At 45.8% G+C, this 22,245-nt stretch overlaps 1 protein-coding gene across 1 annotated transcript in view; it reads left to right on the top strand.

The window, feature by feature from the left end:
- The window catches only part of LOC147700858 (uncharacterized), a 642,530-nt gene that overhangs the window by 481,820 nt on the left and 138,465 nt on the right, over nt 1-22,245 (top strand). Inside the window, exon 6 of the mRNA XM_086928515.1 lies at nt 18,847-18,950. Within this exon, the coding sequence (XP_086784641.1) occupies nt 18,847-18,950 (104 nt within the window). The remainder of the gene's footprint in view (nt 1-18,846; nt 18,951-22,245) is intronic.

Genomic DNA, 22,245 nt, shown 5'->3' with positions numbered 1-22,245 from the left:
TAGTGAATATTAAACTACTTCCACAAAGTTACATTCATGCCTGTGTCTCTTTACTCACTCAGAAATATTGTTGTGTAACCTCTGCCCGTCTCAGTCTCCCATCTGTAGCTGCTGCTGCCACTGTAGCTTGGGGCTCTGCCACCTCTGGGTCGTCATCAATGTCCTCATGATATGTGAGCTCCACCTCAGTGCCTTGCTTGGTGGCGAGATTATGCAACATTGCACAGGTCGCTATTATTTTGCAGCAGATGATTGGGGTGTACTGCCGTGCACCTCCACTCTTGTGGAGGCAGCGAAACCTGCTCTTTAGGAGTCCAAATGTGCGCTCAACTACGTTTCGTGTGGATCTGTGAGCCACGTTGTATCGCCTTTCACTCCTGGTGGATGGGTTGAGGTATGGAGTGAGCACAAAGGACCGCAGGGCATATGCACTGTCGCCTAGGGGGAGAAAGATAGACATTAATTGCAAGTACATGAGACGTAGATCTAATGTGAGTGTCAGGATGTGTCAATGTGATTTACCTAGCAGGTATCCATTTCCAAATTCTCCGGCAAGTAGGTGTGTGTATATTCCACTATTCTGAAAGATGTATGAATCATGGGTACTTCCGGGGAACTTGGCTACGATGTCAGTGATGAGGTTACCTGCATTACATATGACCTGGACGTTGATGGAGTGCGTCGATTTGCGATTCCTGTATATGTGCTCTGTGGCTGCAGGTGGACAGAGTGGGACGTGGGTGCCATCGATGCAGCCGATCACGTGAGGGAAGTGTGCCAGTTGATAAAAGTCAGTCTTGGTTTTGGCTAATTCTGCCGGTGTAACAGGGAATGAAATATAATGCCCCATCCTCTGCATCATGGCGTCAAGAAACCTCCTGAAGAAGCGGGACAGGCAGCCCTGGGACACGCCACCCACTACAGCTATCACACTCTGGTAGCTCCCTGAGGCCAGCAGGTGTAAGCTACATAGCACCTGGACATGAGGTGGGATGGCATGTGTAGGTCCCTGATCAATTGCTTGATGGTGTCTGGGTGTAGCCTGTACCTCTGCAGTATTTCAGGCTCTGTCAGTTGGAACAGTGTTATCCTCTGCCTGTACACTTGTTCCTCCCTTAGCCATTCTCTCTGTCCTGCTGCCTGTAGTCTCTGCCGTCTTGCTATGATGTAAAAAGCCGCCATCATGGGTCCTGAGGTGCATTTTGGGACTTTTTTTATAGCCCTCCCTTGGTTACCACCTGCTTTCAATGCATGGTAAATACCGACTAAAAAATACCGTTTTTCGGCAGAATCGGTATTTTTGTGCTTACCTACATCTCCAAGGCTAATTTTTACCGTTTCTGATTTACCGAGTCGGAGAATACCAACTCGGTATTTATGTATACGGTATATTCCGACACGGTAATTTTACCGGGTCATTCTTACCGAGTCGGTATGTTTCCGACTCGGATTTTCTAAAATCGGTAATTAATGGCCTCCTACATCTCATTTCCTCGGTAACGGCCGATTTTACCGGTTTTCGGCCGTTACCACCCGGTAAACGCCTACCTACATCTGGCCCTTTGTGAGGGGTATATTTGGTCAAGTACAGTCTATCTAAAAGAGGATCACTAATCAAATTAAGATCACCCCCAGGAATTACGGAAACTTTCCCAAATTGAAGAATCTCAGAAGTAATGTGAGACCAAAAATTAGGGTCATCTGCTGTTGGCCCAAAGATATTAATTAGGTGTAAACTCTTATCTCCAATCTTAACTATGACTGAAGGAAATCTACCTTCTAAATCAGATTTTTTGTCTAGCACTTGTAGTTGAAGACTTATTGAAAAAAGAATAAACACACCATTCTTTTTACTTTGCACAGGGAAGGAGATAATCTGACCAACCCATTTCCTTTGCATGTACATTAAAATGGTGTCATCAATGTGGGTTTCTTGCAATAAACAGATATAGTTTTTTTTACTTTGTAAATAGTCTAAAATCTTTAATCTTTTAACTGGATGAAGTAGACCTTTGACATTTAGCGATACAACTTTAACTTCAGGAGAACTATTCATGGTTTATGAAGTGATGAAAGAAAGAAAAAAGAAAGAGTGAAGGAGTTGCAATATAGAAGTAATAAAAGAGACCATAGAAGTAGCCAATAGACATGGAGAACATAAAAATAACTATATATATATATATATATATATATATATATATATATATATATATATATATATATATATATATATATATATATATATATATATGTATAAATATTAGACAAGAAACATAACCAGTGAAGAGGCACACACGTGCATCCAAGCGAGGGAAAGAGAAGAGAGGGGGGAGCACACCCGTACCAGAAAAACACTATCCTAGTAATAACAGGAGCAATATTAACTTGACAACAAATATACCTATGAGTTACCATACAAGTAATAAAGCATAAGTAGTAATACTATCTGAATAACTTCAGTTTGGAGAGTCATTTGTATCCATTGATAGAGGAGAGAAATTATCCAGAAAAGCTTGAAGGTCTTCCGGTTGATGAAATGATTTGGAAATATCGTCTTTCCAGATACGCATGGTGGACGGATCGAAGAGTCCATACTTGAAGCCAGAGTTTCTCAATCGTGGCCTCAAAGCTGCATTATATCCTCGTATTGCAACTGTCTCTTTGGCGAAGTCTTGATGGATGAAAATCTTCGAGCCATTAACTAGAAGAGAAGGAATTTCACGAGCAGTCTTCCTGATACGAACGAGGTGATGATGGCATTAAACCTTGATGATAACTTGCCTGGGCTTAGTCTGGCCTGGTTTACGATAAGATGGAATGCGATGTGCTTTATCTAGTTCAAATTTATCCAAGAACTTCGCATTCAATAAATTAGGTAGTAGATTCTCTAAATATCGCCTAGAATCGTTCCCTTCAATATCTTCAGGCAAATTAAAAATATGTAAGTTATATTGCCTATTCCTGTTCTCTAACTCAAGCAATCTGGTATTAATGAAGGGGATTTTGTAATCATTGACAATATCTTATCTGTTTTGGTTATAACATCATGTAGTTTGATCGCATTATCTGTTACCTTCATTGAAAGACTGGCCATGTCGTTCCATATAATTTTAATTTCCATGGCAATATTGTCAGTATTTGATCTAAAAGCCTTTAATTCCTCCAAAATAGTAATAACGGATGGTTCCGATGAATCTACCATTTTGGACTTCAGAGGTGGAGGAGTAACTGCTTGCTTACGCTTATTTGCTGTAGATTTATTTTCCATTCTCATTAAAATGAATTAAAAAAATAAACCCAGGTGAATATTGTCATAATTACAGTATAAATAAAGTAGAAAGGATTATGTGTATAATTTGAATGTTCAATTTACAGGTACCTGTTGCACTTTTTCACTATTTATGACATGCATTTGATTGTCTTCTCATTCTGTGTCAGAGTTAGATGCTGTGCCAGGCACATTGTTGCCCTGTGTAGTTGTGCCTTATTTTTGCATTGAATGCTAATAAAGACGTTTAAAAAACATCAAGACTGCTTTTCTCTTGGCCCTCACATTGTTCAGGAGGGTCCGCGAATTGCAGGCCCTCTCTGTGCAACCTTCTTATACCTGTTCTATCCCAACAAGATGGTATTCGGGACACATGCCTCCTTATACTCTTGTAGTGCACATGGGTAATTAAAACTGTTACAAAATATCACACAAGACACTCTGATTAATTAAAAGTGCATACAAAGAAACGATATACTTCACACGCTAAAATTAGTAATTGGAGGCATGGCCACGCTGATGTACTTTAAGCGAGCTCCGGAGGCCCGCTCGTAATCCTGCATTCATCCTACCCCATCAGCCTGCATCCTACCCCCAATATTACTGCCATACTGTCCTCCATGCCCGTATCACCCTGAGGAGGCAGCCGGACCCCGATCCAGGCTGAAACGACGAGGCTGTGATGGCCAACTGGCGGGCCCGGGCCCACACGGCTTCGCATATTCTCCTGGTCTGCTTGCCGATCGAGCCGGAGGGTGCCCAGGAACAACCAGCGGAAATATCAACTGTGGGCCCCGAGGCCGGAAGGTAACCCTGTTGGCCTGTGCGGTAAACCCGCTTTCGGGTGCCATTTGCCGCTGAGGCTGCTGGACATCTGCTCGCCCGGTGGCTCCTGGGAACCGGCCGTGTGATTATCCCGCAGCTGGGGCCGTAGCTGACGGTGGCCTGTATTGAGGTGAGCTGCGGTCGCGCATGGCACTGCCGAACCGTGACTTGGTTGGGGGGTGCTGCGCCGGTGGACTCATTGGCCGGTCATGCTGGATCCCACCATATTGGATTATCGCGGTCTTCCTGACGCCGCCGGCACCCTTACTCTGCCTCATGTCTCCTAAGGAGCGGCGCCTTCTTGCGACATCAGAAACTCTGGGGACTCCCTCTCTCCTCCTCCTTCTTCTCATCTGACTATGGGCTGAGATCCTAGTGCCCAGAAGGCTCCTTGTGACGTTGTGTCCTGGCCTGGTCCCTACACCGTAACCTGCCTCCCTGAAATACTGGTGCCCGACCCCTCCCTAGTGCTCCAGCCACAGACTTGCTTGCGCTGACCCTGTGGCCCTGACAGAAGTTGTGGTCTCCTTGCTGTCTGTTGTAGTATACACCTCCTCTGCGTGGCACACGGGCTTGGCCCATCGCTACTCCCGGGCCTCGGCGAAGTGGGCAGTTGTGATCTGCATTGCTCTTTACCTGTGCCCTACATCTTTCCAGTAGAAATCCTTTGTGAGAACTACCTACCTGTGCCCTGACCTCTGTGGCTGGACAGGTGGATTGACCATTTCCTATTCCTGCCTTCTGAGACCGCCTCCACGCGGGAACTGTGCGACGCTGCTGAGAGAGGGCTGTGCGGGGGCACCCATAAAGGGGGTGGCCGGTGGATGCACAGGGAAGCAGCCGGGCTAGATTCGGTGCGGCCTGTGTGTGGGCCACGTTCACGCATGCCTCCTGCCCGAGTTGAAGACAGGCAACATCTGGATCACTGGCCGCGGTGGACCCTTCGCTCCTCTGAGACAGCACTATTATAATTACAGGCTAAGATGCGCTCGCCCAACGTGCCGCCCCTGTAGACTTACACTACTAATAATTGGTACCGACGGTCGCTGAAAATGACCCGTGATAGGCTGCAGGGTACAAAGCAGATCACTTTGGATCGCTATGCCGGGACCCAGACAACGTTGCACTGATGGCGACGAGAATTCAGTCTTGTGACGCCCTGGAGGCCAATATCGGAGCGGCGGGGTCTGACTTCATGCTGATCCACCAAGATCTTCGCAAGATGGTCAACAGAAGCTGAGACTCGTATATCTATTACAGAGGATACAGTTACGTCCCTCCAAAAAAGGGTATCTTCCTTGGAATCCATTACAAAAGGGTCTTGCAATTAGGGCAGAAGATGCAGAGGGCAGGGCTCGGAGGAACAATCTTCATTTTGTGAGCATCCCAAAGGGCTGCAAAGGCAACAACATGGAGCAGTTCCTTACCACATGGATTGCAGAATGGATCCCTAAGTCGTCTTTGTCCCAAAGCTGTATTCTCGAACGTGCTCACCGCGCCTTGATGCAGAAGCCACCGCCCTGGGACAGACCATGGCCCATTATCGCCAGTCTCCTAAACTTTCATGATCTGGATGCCATCCTTGTGCAGGCCAGATTGGCTGGCATACTTCACTATGACTCTCATCCCATTTTAATTTGTGCAGACTATACGAGACTGTTGCAACAACGATGACAGTCATTCACGGCCTCTGAGACTTGAAGATTCAGTATGCCCTGCTTTTCCCTGCCCGGCTGCAGGTTATCTATAAATCGCGTATGTTGTTCTTTGATACCCCAGAAGAGGTTTTTGCCTGGACGGACAAGAGACAGAAGCTCAAGCCGCACACCCCGCTATCTATCAACTCGGAGTCGTCCTCTGAAGAGGCCACACGAAAGACTGTCAAATCTAAAGAGAAATCAAACCGTAGATCACTCTCAAGGCACCGCTCCAAAGCGTGAACTATCACTGTCACACAATGGAGACTGAGTAACGTGAATACATTATTTGTTTGGCTGATGAAAACATTTCCAGGGCCTCCATGGGACTTTTCCCCCATAACTCTTAGCTCAGTAATCTGAGAACTTTATCTACGCATGGAGATAGTTCAATGGGGATCCATTGGTGTGGGGTTGTGCCCTGAAGTAGGACCCCAACCGCGACAGATACTTCAACTGTTATGAGGTATTGGGTGGGGTGGAAAAGGGATTGATTAGTTGTGTTGTTTATGCTGTGCCATGTGTTTTTGAATGTATATGATCTTCATGCCATGAGAAAAGCCATGCTCTATATTTATTCTTTACACTGTGTCATATGTCAGACCCCGCTGGTAGGCTCTAAGTAGTTAGCTGGAATATATGGGGGGCACTGGACAAGATCAAGAGTGGGGTGGTCCTTTGCCAGGCCAAACGTGCTCAGCCGATGTCCTGCTATTGCAAGAAACTCACCTTTTGGGTTCCAAAGCGCCATGTCTTTCTTGATTTGGCTACATACAGGTTGTTAATGCTGGGTTCACAAGAGGTTTCGTGGGCTGGCAGTCCTTCCTTATTCATTGTAGAGTCCCCTTTACACATACAAAAACATGGTCTGACCCCCAGGGTAGATATATAGTTGTGACTGGTACGTGTAGGAGAAAGACGTCATGTAGTCCATATATAAAGCAGGTAGTTTTATTCAAGTATGATGCTAACAAGTAGAGCCTCACCACAAGCAGCCTTCCTGCTGCTCAGCCCATCCTCCAACTAACAGCCTCACTCATCCAACATTCCATAGCCACCTCTCACACCAAGGAGGCAGTGAATGCGGCCCTCGAGGAGGGTAGACCGAAATTAGGATATTCCTTAAGCCCGGCCGACCCTCAGCTCAACACTCATCGTACCGTCCCATATCGCAGCTGAATGTGGAGGCCAAACTTTTGGCTAAAGCCCTTGCTAATCGTATCCTCCCATTTATGTTTGACCTAGTTCATCTAGACCAAGCAGGCTTTATGCCTTGCCGGGCCACCCAACACTATATCCGACGGGCCCATAACGCAGTAGCAGCGATCGACCATCAAGAAGGTCCGGTAGCGTTACTCCTGGCCGACATAGATAGGGCAGTTGATTCTTTGGGGTGGACGTACCTGTTTGTTCTTCTGCAGCGTCCTAATATTGGACCACGTCTTTTGTCCTATATCTGGCTGTTATATACGAATCGCACGGCTTCAGTTAGAGTGGTAGGTGCGGTCTCTGAACCCTTATCTATAGGGTGTGGCACTTGCCAGGGGTGCCCTCTGTCCCCCTACTTATTTGCTCTGGCACTGGAACCACTGACCTCATGGGTCCGGATTGTTGCACAGGTTATGGGATTTGAGTGGCCAGGGGGGATATCGGATCGGATCGCCCTGTATGCAGTTGATGTCTTATTCTTGTGTCGGACGGGCCTCGTTTGCTCAGCATAATATAGATATTTGGGGAGACCTTGAGGTTATACATGAACGCCCGGAAGTCTGTACTCTGGCCTCTGTGCGGGAGCTCCGAAATGGGTGCATGGACAGCAGACATCACGATAGCCACAACATGATTTAAATATCTTGGAGTCCACCTAGCGTCCTCCTAATCGGTGTAATGGGATAAAAACATCACCCCCATCTGGCTGCGCACCCAGACCGAAAAGAAGCCATGGACACCTATGCCCCCCTCCAAATTGGGTAGATCGGCGATTTTAAAATGATGTCACTCCCTTGTGTTCTCTACCAGCTGTAGAATCATCCCTTTCAAATACCGCCTGCCTGGTTCCAACAGCCTAATTCCAGACTCAGCTGCTTCCTTTGGAATGACCAGACCACTAGAGTCGTGCTCAAAATATGCTTTCAGTCTACCTACTGTGGGGGGATAGCAACACCAGATATTCAATCATATCATGCAGCATCTCATCTCTTAGTGCTAAATGATTGGTGGTACGGAAATAAAAATGACCCGGCATACCAGGTGGAATGATGGCTCATGGGTAGCACCCTACACCATTTGCTCCTACATGCCCCAACCGAGCTCTGTCAGCTCCCGCCTGCTCTATAGGTGGCTTTTAGGCCGAGCAGCAGAGTCTGCTCGAGACCTATTGTTGCCCGTATCTGGGAATGTAGACACGAGTGTGACACGCGCTTTTCCATTCTCAGTTTTCACCGCGGGAGTGCGCCTCTGAGACGCGCTTGCGCAGACGCACACACAGCCCCTGCTTTCCATGCAAACACGGCGCACACACACACAGCCAGCCCCCACCACCTGCACACACAGGCGCACGCACACATACACACGCTGCCGCCCCCCCACACCCCCTGCACACACACACACACACACATACAGACACGCACGCATACACCCGCCGCAGCCCCCAACCGCCCCCTGCACGCACACACACACAGACACACACCCCCGCCCCCCCCTTACAACTAAGCCCTACTCACCGCATCACCGCCACTCCTGACTTCGGCAGCCACCGCGGGGCTCTCCCTCAGGCATGGGAGCCCCGCCCGCGTCACCAATGCTGCTCCCTGGAACTCCGTGGATGCGGGCTTCACGCAGAAGGCGGAAGTCCCAGGCTAGCGTGCAAGGTAAAAAATACAATTACGCGTGTATTCCATACCTTCTGTTATAACTTTAACTCATTTTATATAGTGCTATATAATGTATTTTTGTTGTTTCTTAGCGCTGTAAATATCTGATGTATCCATTACAGCTCTCTTCACCAGTCGCCCATTCGTTCATTAATTCACTGATACTCGAACGCGTTTTCCCAGATGACTCCATGTCATTGTGGACGCAACCGGCCACCCTGTTGAGGTTTTAAATTAGCAACCAGGTGTATTCTCCGAATTAGAGCCCGGCTCACTATGATAGCTTCAAGTGAAAAAAAACACCCGAAAGCATTAATTTGTGAAAGAAAAAGCACAAGGACTGGATATTACGTCCTTGGTGACACAAGAGTTGTGTGTAACTGTCCTTATCAATGTACTGACGTCAGCCGGATGGGAAATTGAGTCTGCCTAGTTAACGAGAAACTAAGTTGCGTTAGTTTATTCTTTGCCATCTCGAGATCATACTTACAAACATTCTGTGATCAAAAATAGTGAGGATTTTCCAATTTTTACAACTACTAATTGGCATATTTATGACATCACTGAAAATTATTCATGCCCGTTATGTAGATTAGGAAAGAAATGTATTCTAAGCATGCAATTAATGTAGTAAAACTGATAATACCCCCTACCTAGCCTTATGTGTATTTTTAATTTAACCACAACTGTATAGTAAGTACCCTTATAGTGTTGTAGTTTGTAGACTACCTAGACATTGTACAAATGTCACATACAAGGTGCAATAGGCGAACAAATCGGCGAATGTGCGCTGTGTCCCAAGGTGGGAAAAGGTAGACATCTTGAGGGTTCAGTGCTCTCCCACTTCCGCCTTTGTACTGATTTTTTGTATCCAGAGGCAGCCTGGATTGTGCACCAGCTTAACGCAGTATATATTAATTACTAAGAGGACTTTTGTCCCCCTAATGACCGACCCAAAGGGTCGAAGTACACATCAATTGCCCATGGAGACACTGCTCAGTTTCAAGCCCAGCCGAGTGAGGCACAGTTTGTGTGTCACAGAAACTCTGACACATCCTGGTTACGTCATCCAATCACAACCTTGTGGCTCTACTTTTAATCAGGTGTTCCGGTTATCTCATTGTCCTGAAGAGAGTGCAACATTTCTAAAGAATTTGAAACGCCATTGACACCAAAGCACACTATCACTGCCTTAAAAGAATTTGCCTTTTTAATTGATGAGCTTATGCATGTATTTATAAACACATATTGAAAGCTGTAGCCTGTACTTAAAATTGTCACCTGTTCAGTTCTGTATGTTTTGTCTCCTTCGGACACAGTGCACATTCGTTGATTTGTCTGCTTATAGCATCTTGTATGTGACATTTGTACAATTTCTATGTGGTCCACAAATTATTACACGATACGTGTAGTTTACTCTTCTTTTCTGTTTTCATTAAATGATGAGAGCGCAACATTTCTAAAGAATTTGAAACGCCATTGACACCAAAGCACACTATCACTGCCTTAAAAGAATTTGCCTTTTTAATTGATGAGCTTATGCATGTATTTATAAACACATATTGAAAGTTGTAGCCTGTACTTAAAATTGTCACCTGCTCAGTTCTGTATGTTTTGTCTCCTTCGGACACAGTGCACATTCGTTGATTTGTCTGCTTATAGCACCTTGTATGTGACATTTGTACAATTTCTATGTGGTCCACAAATTATTACATGATACGTGTAGTTTACTCTTCTTTTCTGTTTTGATTAAATGCACCCTTAAGGTTAGAGTGTATTAGTGGTTTTACCACACTAATTGCATGCATGAACCTATTTCTTTGCTTCACTGCAAAGTTGGTATAAATGAATTCAAGGTGAACCGTTGTTTTCAGTATATACTGAATGTCCAGTTTCAATTGGCTTAGAAGGTTGCACCTGTCTTAAATGTGTCTTTTTCAGACTTCGCACTTTAGTAAAACCGGCCCTCTTCTACAGCTCTGAACTGGTAATTTTGGATGAGCATAAAGCTGTCAACCTCTCTCTCACTCTATCTATCTATCGCCCTCACTCTATCTATCTATCCATCTATCGCCCTCACTCCTATCTATCTATCTATCCATCTATCGCCCTCACTCCTATCTATCTATCGCCCTCACTTATATCTATCGCCCTCACTCCTATCTATCTATCGCCCTCACTCCTATCTATCGCCCTCACTCTATCTATCGCCCTCACTCTATCTATCGCCCTCACTCTATCTATCTATCCATCTATCGCCCTCACTCCTATCTATCTATCTATCTATCTATCTATCTATCTATCCATCTATCGCCCTCACTCCTATCTATCTATCGCCCTCCCTCCTATCTATCGCCCTCAGTCCTATCTATCGCCCTCACTCCTATCTATCGCCCTCACTCCTATCTATCGCCCTCACTCTATCTATCGCCCTCACTCTATCTATCTATCGCCCTCACTCTATCTATCAATCGCCCTCACTCTATCTATCTATCGCCCTCACTCTATCTATCAATCGCCCTCACTCTATCTATCGCCCTCACTCTATCTATCGCCCTCACTCTATCTATCTCTCGCCCTCACACCCTTCCTGGAGTGACTGGGGCTAACTAAGTGTTGTATTGAAGAGATGACTCCAAGTAGGTTGAATTTAGTTTAATATAGAGTAGAGCAGGTACACAGCCTTACAGGTTAAGCAGTCAGCTCCAACTGAATAACATTGGAACACATAGGTGAGAACACAGTGTAAGAACTCTGTATAAAGGAATGTGGAATGAACACAGTTAAAGGAGCAGGACATGTATTACACAACATAACACATCCTCCTTGGAACAAAATAAATAACTTGTAACCGACATCATCCCCCACCATAAAAAAAACCAAAAGAATAAGAATTCAAAAGAAAGATAGAAAAGGAACGAAGGTTCATATAAGGGAAAAGTTTCAGAAATATAATCAGCCAACCATACAGGAGGCCTTTTTTCACGTCTAGAGTTCCTAAAAACATTTGACACATCTTGAGAGACCAGACTAGAAAAACTAGGAGCATCAATAAGCTCATCACACTTATGCAAACCAGAAACATCAGGTACAGGAAAACTGGAGGTATCAAAAATTACATCTTGGCTCTCCTTTGCTGCGCGCTGCGCTGTGGCATTCAGGCGCTGTGTGACATTTTAATACCCCGTTTTTGTCTGTTTCTTTAAAATTATTTTAAATAGTTACCCTGATTTTAGAATTATTGGCCACCTACTTGCACCATAATTGTGCCCTCACCGCGGCTTCAGCGGGTACTTTCCAGCGCGTTTTCGCGCTCTCCTGGAACATCGACGCCATCTTGGGGGTAGGTAGGGGACGCTGATAGGACGCCAGGCCAGGTAGCGCTCTAGCAGTCAGGCAGACTCGCTAGAGGCAATTAGAGCATAACGATATATAAGGGGCAGGTGAAGGGGGCTTTGCCTGTTAAGGCTCTCCTTTGCTGCGCGCTGCGCTGTGGCATTTAGGTGCTGTGTGACATTTTAATACCCCGTTTTTGTCTGTTTCTTTAAATTATTTTAAATAGTTACCCTGATTTTAGAATTATTGGCCACCTACTTGCACCATAATTGTGCCCTCACCGCGGCTTAAGCGGGTCCTTTCCAGCGCGTTTTCGCGCTCTCCTGGAACATCGACGCCATCTTGGGGGTAGGTAGGGGACGCTGATAGGACGCCAGGCCAGGTAGCGCTCTAGCAGTCAGGCAGACTCGCTAGAGCCCTATATAGGCGCAACATGCAGGCGCCCAGCGGGTGCGCGCGGCGTGTGTGCCGTAGTAACGCCGGAGTCACGCCAGAGTCCAGCCCGTCTGCGCTAAGGATGGGCTGGATGGCTGGGAGACTGGACGTACTGATGGTGAGTCTGCAGGGATCACATATTCTTGGCAGGATCTGATTAGCCTTAAGCCCTCTAAGTTGCCTTGCCATCATAGGCATCCCCCAGAGTCTTTTCTGACCTCCCCAGGCTGTCATTATTTTTGTCCCACCCCTACGGTACCGCCTCCGGTTTCGGTGGTTATACCCGCGGGTCCTAATGTTAAATTAGGAACCTCTATGAGGAGCGATAAGGGGTTTCTTTTGAATGCGAGGTCTTTGATTAAGAACAATCTTGCTTTTAAGGACTTTGTATTGGCCAGAAAGCCCGCCTGAGTCTTCATCACGGAAACGTGGGCCAAGGACTCCTCGGGTCCGGACTTGGTTGAAGCGGTACCAGAAGGCTATACGCTGGTGAGTAGGATAGAGTGGGACGTATTGGGGGGGGCTCGGCATCCTTCATAAGGATGGCCTTTCCTGCCACATTATGCCTTTCTCCGAATCCCCAGACGCCTTTCAGGCCCTGCAGTTTTCTATTAACAGAGCATATGCAGTTCCGTTTAAGGGCTTTCTTATCTATAGACCCCCAGGGAATAGAACAGACTTTGGCCTTCATATGCTCAACATGTTAGAGCCACACTTTGGCTGCGAGCACCTCACTGTCTTAGGGGACCTGAATTTCCCTTTGGAAAATCGGGAATCAAAGGAAACTCTATCCCTACTGGATATTTTCTCTGGCTGTGGTATGCAACAGCTAGTCAAAGGTCCCACCCATCAGGCAGGCCATACGCTGGATGGGGTCTTTTCGAATGACCCCCGGCTGACCATTGAGTCTCCCATCCCTCTCTCTTGGTCGGATCACTATGCTATCCCCATAGATTTAACGACCGCCACTGGGAACAGCAAGGAAAGTGAGCCTAGTAAAAGGGAACTGAGGCGTAATCTTAGAAGTATTACCAATGACATGCTTGCTCCTAGATTGCCAAGTTGGGCGATCTCCTCAGAGGATGATGTAGGCTCTGCAGTTGAGAGGATCGACGCTGCCATCAAAACAGCCATTGATGACCTTGCCCCAGTCTCAATGTGCTACTCTGCGAGGTAAAGTCCTTCATCACCGTGGTTCTGTGAATCATTAAGACTTCTCAGGCAGGGAGTACGAAGACAGGAACGTCTTTGGAGGACTAGCTGGGACTTGCGAGATAGGGAGAGTCATAAAATCCTCCTAAAGAATTACAAGAGGGAAGTGATTAGGATCAAACAGGAGTATTTTACCTCTCTTACCACTTCACTCTCTTCGCCGAAAGAGCTGTTCAAGATAGTAGACACGCTCACATCACTGAAGGTACCAGACCCCGTAATGAGTTCACAGCAGCTCTGTAATGATATTGCACAATTTTTCCAATCTAAAATTGTGGATATATACTCGGCCTTAGAGCTTCAGAGGTCGGTCCTGTCCACCACACTGTGTCCATCTGTCCCTTCGATATCATCCTCCAAGGAGTTGCTGCCGGGATGTTTGTCCAGCTTTCCACCCCTCTCCCTCCAGGAACTTGAAGTCCTTCTGCTAAAGACTAGATCGGGCTCCCCCTTAGACCCTTGCCCCTTGAAGCTCCTCAAACAATGTAAGGAGTCTCTCCTGCCTATATATCTAGAGATCATGAACAGGGCAATGTACTTTTCCAGTACAATGGAAAAGAGCGGTGGTTAAACCACTGCTAAAAAAGCCCACATTAGACCCGGGTGTCCTCAAAAATTTCCGCCCAATTTCGCTGCTCCCAGCCCCCGCAAAGATGCTGGAAACCCATCTAAACCAGCATCTTGCAGCCTTCCTGGAAACCTCTGGCCTTTTAGATCATTCGCAGCATGGTTTTCGGAGAGAGCATAGTACTGAGTTGGCCCTCACCATTGTGCTTGATAACATCCGCACAAGAGTGGATAAGGGCCAGACTACCCTCCTCATTCTGCTAGATCTCACGGCTGTGTTTGATACCCTGTCTCCCTCGGTGTTAACATCTCGACTGAGGGAGATAGGGGTTGAGGGACCAGCACTTAGTTTGCTGACCTCTTTTCTTGGCCAGAGGGAACAGAGAGTCAAGATGGGGGAGTTTCTATCTCCATCCCTCCCTGTGCAGTGTGGGGTCCCTCAGGGGTCGGCATTAAGTCCGACCCTATTTAACATCTATGTGACCCCACTTGCCAGGCTGATAAGATCTTTTGGGATGGAGGTAGTCTCCTATGCCGATGACACGCAGATCTTGATGTCTCTCGCCCAACCTTCCATCTCGGCTGCCTCCAATTTTAGACACTGCATGGAGGCAGTGGCTCAATGGATGATTTGCAATTCATTGAAGCTCAATGGAGAGAAAACAGAGATTCTGGTGTTCGGAGGTAAGGAGGACATCTGGTCGGCGGAATGGTGGCCCTCATCCCTGGGCCAGTGCCCTACACCCACTGCCTTGGCCAGGAACTTAGGAGTCATGATTGATCCCACCCTGGGGATGGGTCATCAAGTAAACAGGACCATCTCTACTTGCTGGGGCATAATAAACATCTTGCAGAAGATAAAACACTATCTGTCCCCTCAAGCCAGGAAGCAAATTGTAGTTGCTCTAATAGGCTCAAGACTCGACTATTGTAATGTCCTATTCTTAGGCATTAACAAGGGCCTTATAAGGCGACTTCAAATGGTACAGAATGCCGCAGGAAAATTTGTACTAGATTTACCCAAGCGGGCTTCCGCTACGGCTGCCAGAAAAAGTTTGCACTGGCTCCCGATAGAGTCCAGGATCTCTTTTAAGTCCCTATGCCTGATCTATGGGGCTTTGGCTTCAAATGGATCTAGAGGCCTGAGGGACCTGCTGGTTCCCTATTCCCCTTCTAGAACTCTGCGCTCAGCCAACAAATCTTTGTTGGCAATCCCTCGTGTCCGTAGAGTCAAGTGGGGTGGCAGAGCCTTCTCGACTTTGGCTCCAAAGCTGTGGAATGCTCTGCCAATTGAGATTAAATCCCTCTCCTCTAAGTAAGCCTTTAGGGAGATGCTCAAAACTTGGCTATTTGCCAAAGCCTACCCTTAGCTCTGGATTTGCCTTTTTTGATTTCCTTTGGTTAGGCGCCTTGATGCCTTCGGGCTTAGTTGCGCGTTTATAAATTTCATTTCATTCATTCATTCATTCATTCATTCATTCACTCTATCTATCTATTGCCCTCACTCTATCTATCGCCCTCACTCTATCTATCGCCCTCACACTATCTATCTATCGTCCTTACTCTATCTATCTACTGCCCTCCCTCTATCTATCGCCCTCCCTCTATCTATCTATCGCATCACTACTGCATCACTCGGGCACCACAACATCACTATGCGCCACCACAGCATCAATCTGTGCAACCATTCAACAACAACTGGTTCAAATATGTTCTCTCAATGTTTCAAGCTTTATTACAAATGTCACAAAAAGATGTTAATATTTCACTTCTGTTCTTGGATTTTCGTCACAGTAAAATACCCTGAACATAATCTTCACAAAACTTACTTACAAAAGTTTAAGCTATTGCCATTATAAATTACAATAACTTCTATTTAGGTATTTATTATTAAAAAACATTAAAAGCCATTGTTATTTGTAATATCAATACATATAAGTCACGTAAATATAACACATATTGCATTACAAATGCTATAGGTGTCACATTTGCGAAAGTTAAAACTATTGGCATTGTAAATTACAAAGCTATTAATTTTGCTATTTTCAAAACCAACACATAAATAAAAAATGTGTAATTTACAATACCAATAGCTCAAACTTTCCTAATGCGAGACCTATTGCATTGCAAATGCTTGTTGGAATTTGGAAGCAAACACTGTGCAGAATGGGATGGTGGGGAAAACTGACCAGAAAAAACGCCTCTTTGGCAGAGTGGTCTTAAACCACAGGTATCTACTTTGTCGGGGTTTCGGGACTGGGATAACATTGTTATCTCCACATTGGGGGACGTTATGCACAGGACTGTTCTGAAGTCCTTTCAAGAGCTCCAGAAGGAATTTGAGATGCTGCGTGCTCAATTCTAAAAGTATTTGCAATTTCGCCGTGCTCTAACATCATACATAGCGACCATTGAATCTATCCCAGAGTTTAACCCAATAGAGGCTAAGGTCTTTATGGGCAATCTGGGAGACCACAAGACAGCAAAAATATACATATCCCTGGTGACGAATCTCTCTACGACCCTGGACTCACTCGGGAGAGATGACAGGCTGATCTTGGGCCACTAGATAACGACAACTGGACGGAGATATTAGAATCCCCGAGGGGAGCCGCAATAGTATCACGTCCAAGATGTATTCAGTTTAAATATATACACCGCGCGTTTTTTTACTATATATTGGTTGTGGAGGGCAGGACTGAAAGCTTCCCCCACATGTTTCCGCTGTGACAGCGTGGAAGCTACATTCATACACACTATTTGGGAATGCACGGGGCTCTGCAGCTTTTGGACTGGGGTCACGACCGGTCTGTCAGAAGTACTGGGATGGGAAATACCCCTGTCCCCTAAGCTTGCACTACTACGTACCACCGAAAAGATTGGAGGAAATCTATATATAAGACATCTATATCCGCCCAAACTGGGAGCATGGAGGGCAACTCCAGATTGGTGTATGAACATAAAGCAACCTATATTTAAGCCACAAGGTTACCAACAGAAACATTTTAAAATCTGAAAATGCTGGGCAGATTTTCGAGGGCTTATTTCGGATCCCCCTCCACCACGCTTTACTGATGCTGAAACCTCTGGATGATAGATCAAGGGGACGAGAGGTGATACAGGGGCCTATGTTATATGGGAATTGGCTCGCAAGCTATGTTGAACGGACTACTGTATTGTACGTGGCACACCTGGTTATAAAGTTATGGGCTGTTGTTTACAAGCCCGAAATTTTAATTTACTTATTCTGTAAATGTCATATGAAAGTCAACAGATTGATTCTTATCATTCTGACCAGAACAAACTGTATTTATCCTGCTCGAGATGCGATTGTATTATCTGCTGACTTAATAAAACTGTGTTTTGAAAAAAAATAGTAATTGAACTGCTTTAATAAATGGTCTATTAACCTAACCAAGTATAGTTTAATGTGCTGACCATCTAAGTTCTGAATCAGGGCCAGCCTACACGTCCTTATACTAGGTTGATTAAAACATGTCCTTAACAATGTCTTGCGAACACATTAGTTATTGCTTGATGTTGCATGTGAAATGTTACTAATGAACACGTGCAACTCTCATATCTGCCTTGGGTAGTCTGTCCTTTTGTGACATTTTATATCTATTCAACATCAAGATATCACATTTGTACAATGTTTCTGTAAATGCAAGAACATTTAGATCTTGATTTCCTTATTCATATAATGTAAAGTAAAATACATATTAAAGGCGTTGGATATAACGGCACTCACCACATGGCTGTAATCTTCACTTTACCCCAGACCACAAATCGGAGCCCAATATACAGTGCCCTTTCTTTCTATGGAAGAAAATCCATGAGGTGGCTAGCGTTACCGCAGTGGGCTTGCAACCCTGCAGGCCATCGGAGCCAGCACAAATATGCTCTTGAGTCACACACTTCATGTGTGCCGCACTCCTGCTTCACAGGGTCCAAACCCTCCTTAGCCCCTCTCTGTGTGTCAGCCATTATCCCACCTTGCTTCTCTGCATGGTCCTGCATGGGAAGGCCTCCGACTCTTCTGGGGAAATAATTTCATGAAACCCCGATGTCACAAATAAAAACAAAATACTTTGGGACTTATTTATACGAACCCGGTATCACCTTTGCACCACGTAAAGTGTTACTTGTGTGATGCAGGGCACTCAATTGGATTTATGATGTCTCGCAAAAGCACCCTGTGTGGCGTTAAGTGGCCTCATAAATCATGAGTAAGGTGACAACGCTGCGTCACCTAACACAGCACCCGGGAGGCTTCCATGGCGTTGCAATAGGTTTACCCACTCAACACCCATGGAATTTGATGCTACCTCAGATTTACAAAGTCTTGTAAATCATTCCTGCCCTTTCACTTTGGCGTAGGGCAGCACAGCAAGGTGTGTTTTTTTCAGAGGTTTTTTTGTTCCTTCAAAATTTTTGTTTTAATGTTCAGGAAATTTAAAAAAACAGTTTGGTAGTTGAAAAGTGTTCTGTGTCAAGGTACCTGCATGGCTTACTATGTTGCATATTTAGCAAGCATCTTCCAGTTGAACTATGTTCCTAAAACATTGATGCCTTTTTTTTGCTGAGTGCTCGTTTCCACCTTAATGATAGTTTATCTTTTTCCCAATTTCAGGACATGGTTAAGACCCTATCAAGTGAAAGAAGCTACTGGATTGGACTACGTTTTAGGGGAGGGAGATGGAAGTGGATGGACGGCAAGGATGGAAATTCAGTATTGTAAGTAGTGCACCCTTTTCAGCCATTTCATAGTTCCTCCCATAAGCCGTTATTAAGTATATTGGTGCCTTTAAGCATGTGGGAGGGATGCTAACAAAAAATGTTGGCCGCCTTGGGAAGGGCGTTCCAGGTTTGTGAGCCCCTTAGTTCCTCAAAACGTCTAACTACTTTTATTTGACAGTTTACTTGAATGTGGTAATCTCATTAAATGTTTGGATTTTTTAGTGCTTCTGCCTCATTCACATAAAGCAGGATTTAATAAACTAAGACATTCCCGGAATACATACTTTAGCTATTCAACTGTAAGTTCTGAATGAGAACACACTCATGTGATGTTCCAGATCAACTATATATTTACTCCCAGATAGTGGTCTAAAATGATAAGCACAAATGGCATAAACCTGCCCACATTAATCTATTATAATCTATATACATCAGAATCATTATACATTATCAAAATCATTAAGCATGTGCAATGAACCACTGTCTCCCGCCGTATTCTTCTTAAGGAAAATATTGCTGTAAATAATTCAGTATCCAGTGGCAGCTGGTGGATTTTAAAATTGGTGGCAGAAATCTTAGATTCGAGGGGGACTTGCATACAAACTCAATATATGGATTCCATATGTGCATATTCATATAGATTCATACACATTGAATCTATAAGACACAGTAAAATAAATACTAGTATCCATGCAGAGAAAGCCTATGTTCATTTAAATATACCAAACCCTGTGTACACTTATTAGTTATCCAGGCACACCTGTGTGCACCAAGAACATAGTACAAACTGTGACCCTCTAGACCTGCCTCCATTGCACATGACGGATAGCAATGTGATGTGATTTAAATTAAGGAGAGGTGGGCGAGCCAACACATTAACAGAGAGAGCGGAGCCAAGAGCCTGGCTTGACTCTTAGAGCCCGTGCTTATGCCGAGCCCTGAAAGGGTTTCCATGTAAAACATACAACATCACTTAAAATATGATGAAGACTTGTTAAAAGTCTTAAAACTGTATGTTTGAGACATGAGCTGTAGATCATATGCCAAACATAAATCGCCATCTAGTATTGGGTCCGGATGTTTGCACTTTGTTTTTCTTTGAAGAAGTCTTTCTAGTCCATTTGTTTGATGCATTCAGCGAGAACCGGCGGCCTCCAGTACGTGCCTTCCTCACTCTTGGGATGATGGCCAAATTTTCCCTATCTGATCGGAGGGCCCTGGCCGACTTGTAGGGGCGAATCAATCCTCCTCAATCCTTGAGAGGATTGATTCGCCCCTACAAGTCGGCCAGGGCCCTCCGATCAGATAGGGAAAATTTGGCCATCATCCCAAGAGTTAGGAAGGCACGTACTGGAGGCCGCCGGTTCTCGCTGAATGCATCAAACAAATGGAACGCCCTTCCTAGAGATCTCCGGATGGAACCCGTTCACCTTAAATTCAGAAAAGCACTCAAAACCTTTCTCTTCCCTACCACTTCCTAAATCCGTCCCTTTTTAGTTCACTATGTTCAGGTCAATTTCAGCGCTGGGACGCTCCAGGGCAGCCATGCGCTCTAGAAATCCAAATCTAATCTAATCTAATCTAGTCAGGTGGCTCCTCCTTTCGGTGATAGTGCGCATGGGCATTGACTCCATTGTTAGGTTTTATTTACGCCATCAGGTTCGGATTTTAGTCGATGCTCTCCGGCTTGACATCGTTTCTTCGGTTTCCTTCGGTGCGCAAGACATTCTTCCTCGACGGTATTGTTTTCGATTGCGTATTCCATTCTTTGCGTGTTGTGTTTACAAACAAAAAACCCTCTTTCGATCGGAGAGCTCGTGGTAGGCCATTGGGCCTACCCACATCGGTTCGACTCACAGTTGATGGAACGAACTCCATTTAAATTCTGCCCTCGGTGCCATGCAAAATACCTGCGCACCGTCCCACACAAAGTGTGTAATCTGTGCTTTTCCCCTAAGCACAGTTAACAGGACTGCCACACACGCAAAGCTTTCTACTCCAAGAAGACTTTTCGCGACCATCGGGCTCGACGTCGCAGCATGGAGAGCCAGCACACAGACTCCATTCCGGACCTCTTTGGAACTGAATTGGAGGAAGAAGCCAGCGATGCAATCGGAGCCGAGTAGGAACAGGAACCGATCTCCGAGTACGGCTCCAACCCAGATGAAGACATCTCACATGGACAGCATACTGTAAGTACAGCTCCTCCCCTGCCCTGAAATCCACCTCAACTGAAAAAGAAAGCTCGGACCATTCCACGCCCTTGGGCGCCTGTCGGCACCGATACCATGCTTCTGACGCACCGCCTTCTGGTCGGGCACCGAAGCGTACAAAAAAGCCTTCCGGCTCTGAAAAACCTCACGCTAAATTGGGCTCAGAGCCAAAACCTTCTGGATCGAAATCTTAGTCCGGCTCCGACCCACAACACTCGGCACTGAAACACACCTCGGATCCGAAAACACCAGCCCCTAAACCCTCGGCACCAAAACCTTCAGCGCCAAAACAACCGCAGGCACCGAAATCACTGAAAAAACACAGTTTCGACAATCCACTCGATAAACCAGACCCGAAACAGGAAGTGCTGTACATTCATCCAAATACTGGGCATATCACCACCACAGGGACTCTAAAGAGAAGGAATGATCCTGAAGAGGAATATCACGTTCGTCTGAAGAAAACTGTTGGAAATAACCCTTCCCCTCCTCCTCTTCCTCCTACTATCCCATCTCCTCCTGCACCACAGTCTACCTGTGCCTACTTCATCACATACACCTGACTGCCAGGATGATGGGGATGGGGATGACAATAGTCAGCCAAGACCTGCAGACCCATAGGACGACTACAATATTATGCTTGTTTCCGGTCCAGGGAAAACATGGTTTTGGCAGTTTGGGCTGGACTGTTCCCATGAGGCACAGGGTCAGACTGATTTGCATATGGCCATGTCTGAACTGGGGTGGCGGAGTGAGCTAAAGAATGGTGATGGATTAAACCCAGATCAGTTGACTGGGGGTGAGTGTTTGATTTGCTCAGACGCTCCGTCCATCATCCCCTTTTGTATCGCTTTGTTCGCTCTAAGTTGGCAGGGTATGCTCAGACGTGAGTCCCTCGCTCACTTTGCCACTGGATTCAAGCTAGCCTGGCTGATGACGACTGAAATGCCAGAAACCGGTCCCAGGATGCTTGTTTCCGGTCCAGGGAAGACATGGCTTTGGCAGTTCGGGCTGGACTGTTCCCATGAGGCACAGGGTCAGACTGATTTGCATATGGCCATGTCTGAACTGGGGTGGTG

Source organism: Lissotriton vulgaris, chromosome 7 (assembly GCF_964263255.1).
Source record: "Lissotriton vulgaris chromosome 7, aLisVul1.2, whole genome shotgun sequence".
Taxonomy (NCBI): domain Eukaryota; kingdom Metazoa; phylum Chordata; class Amphibia; order Caudata; family Salamandridae; genus Lissotriton; species Lissotriton vulgaris.
Note: the sequence above shows the minus strand (reverse complement) of the source record. Positions and strands in the feature narration are given on the sequence as shown.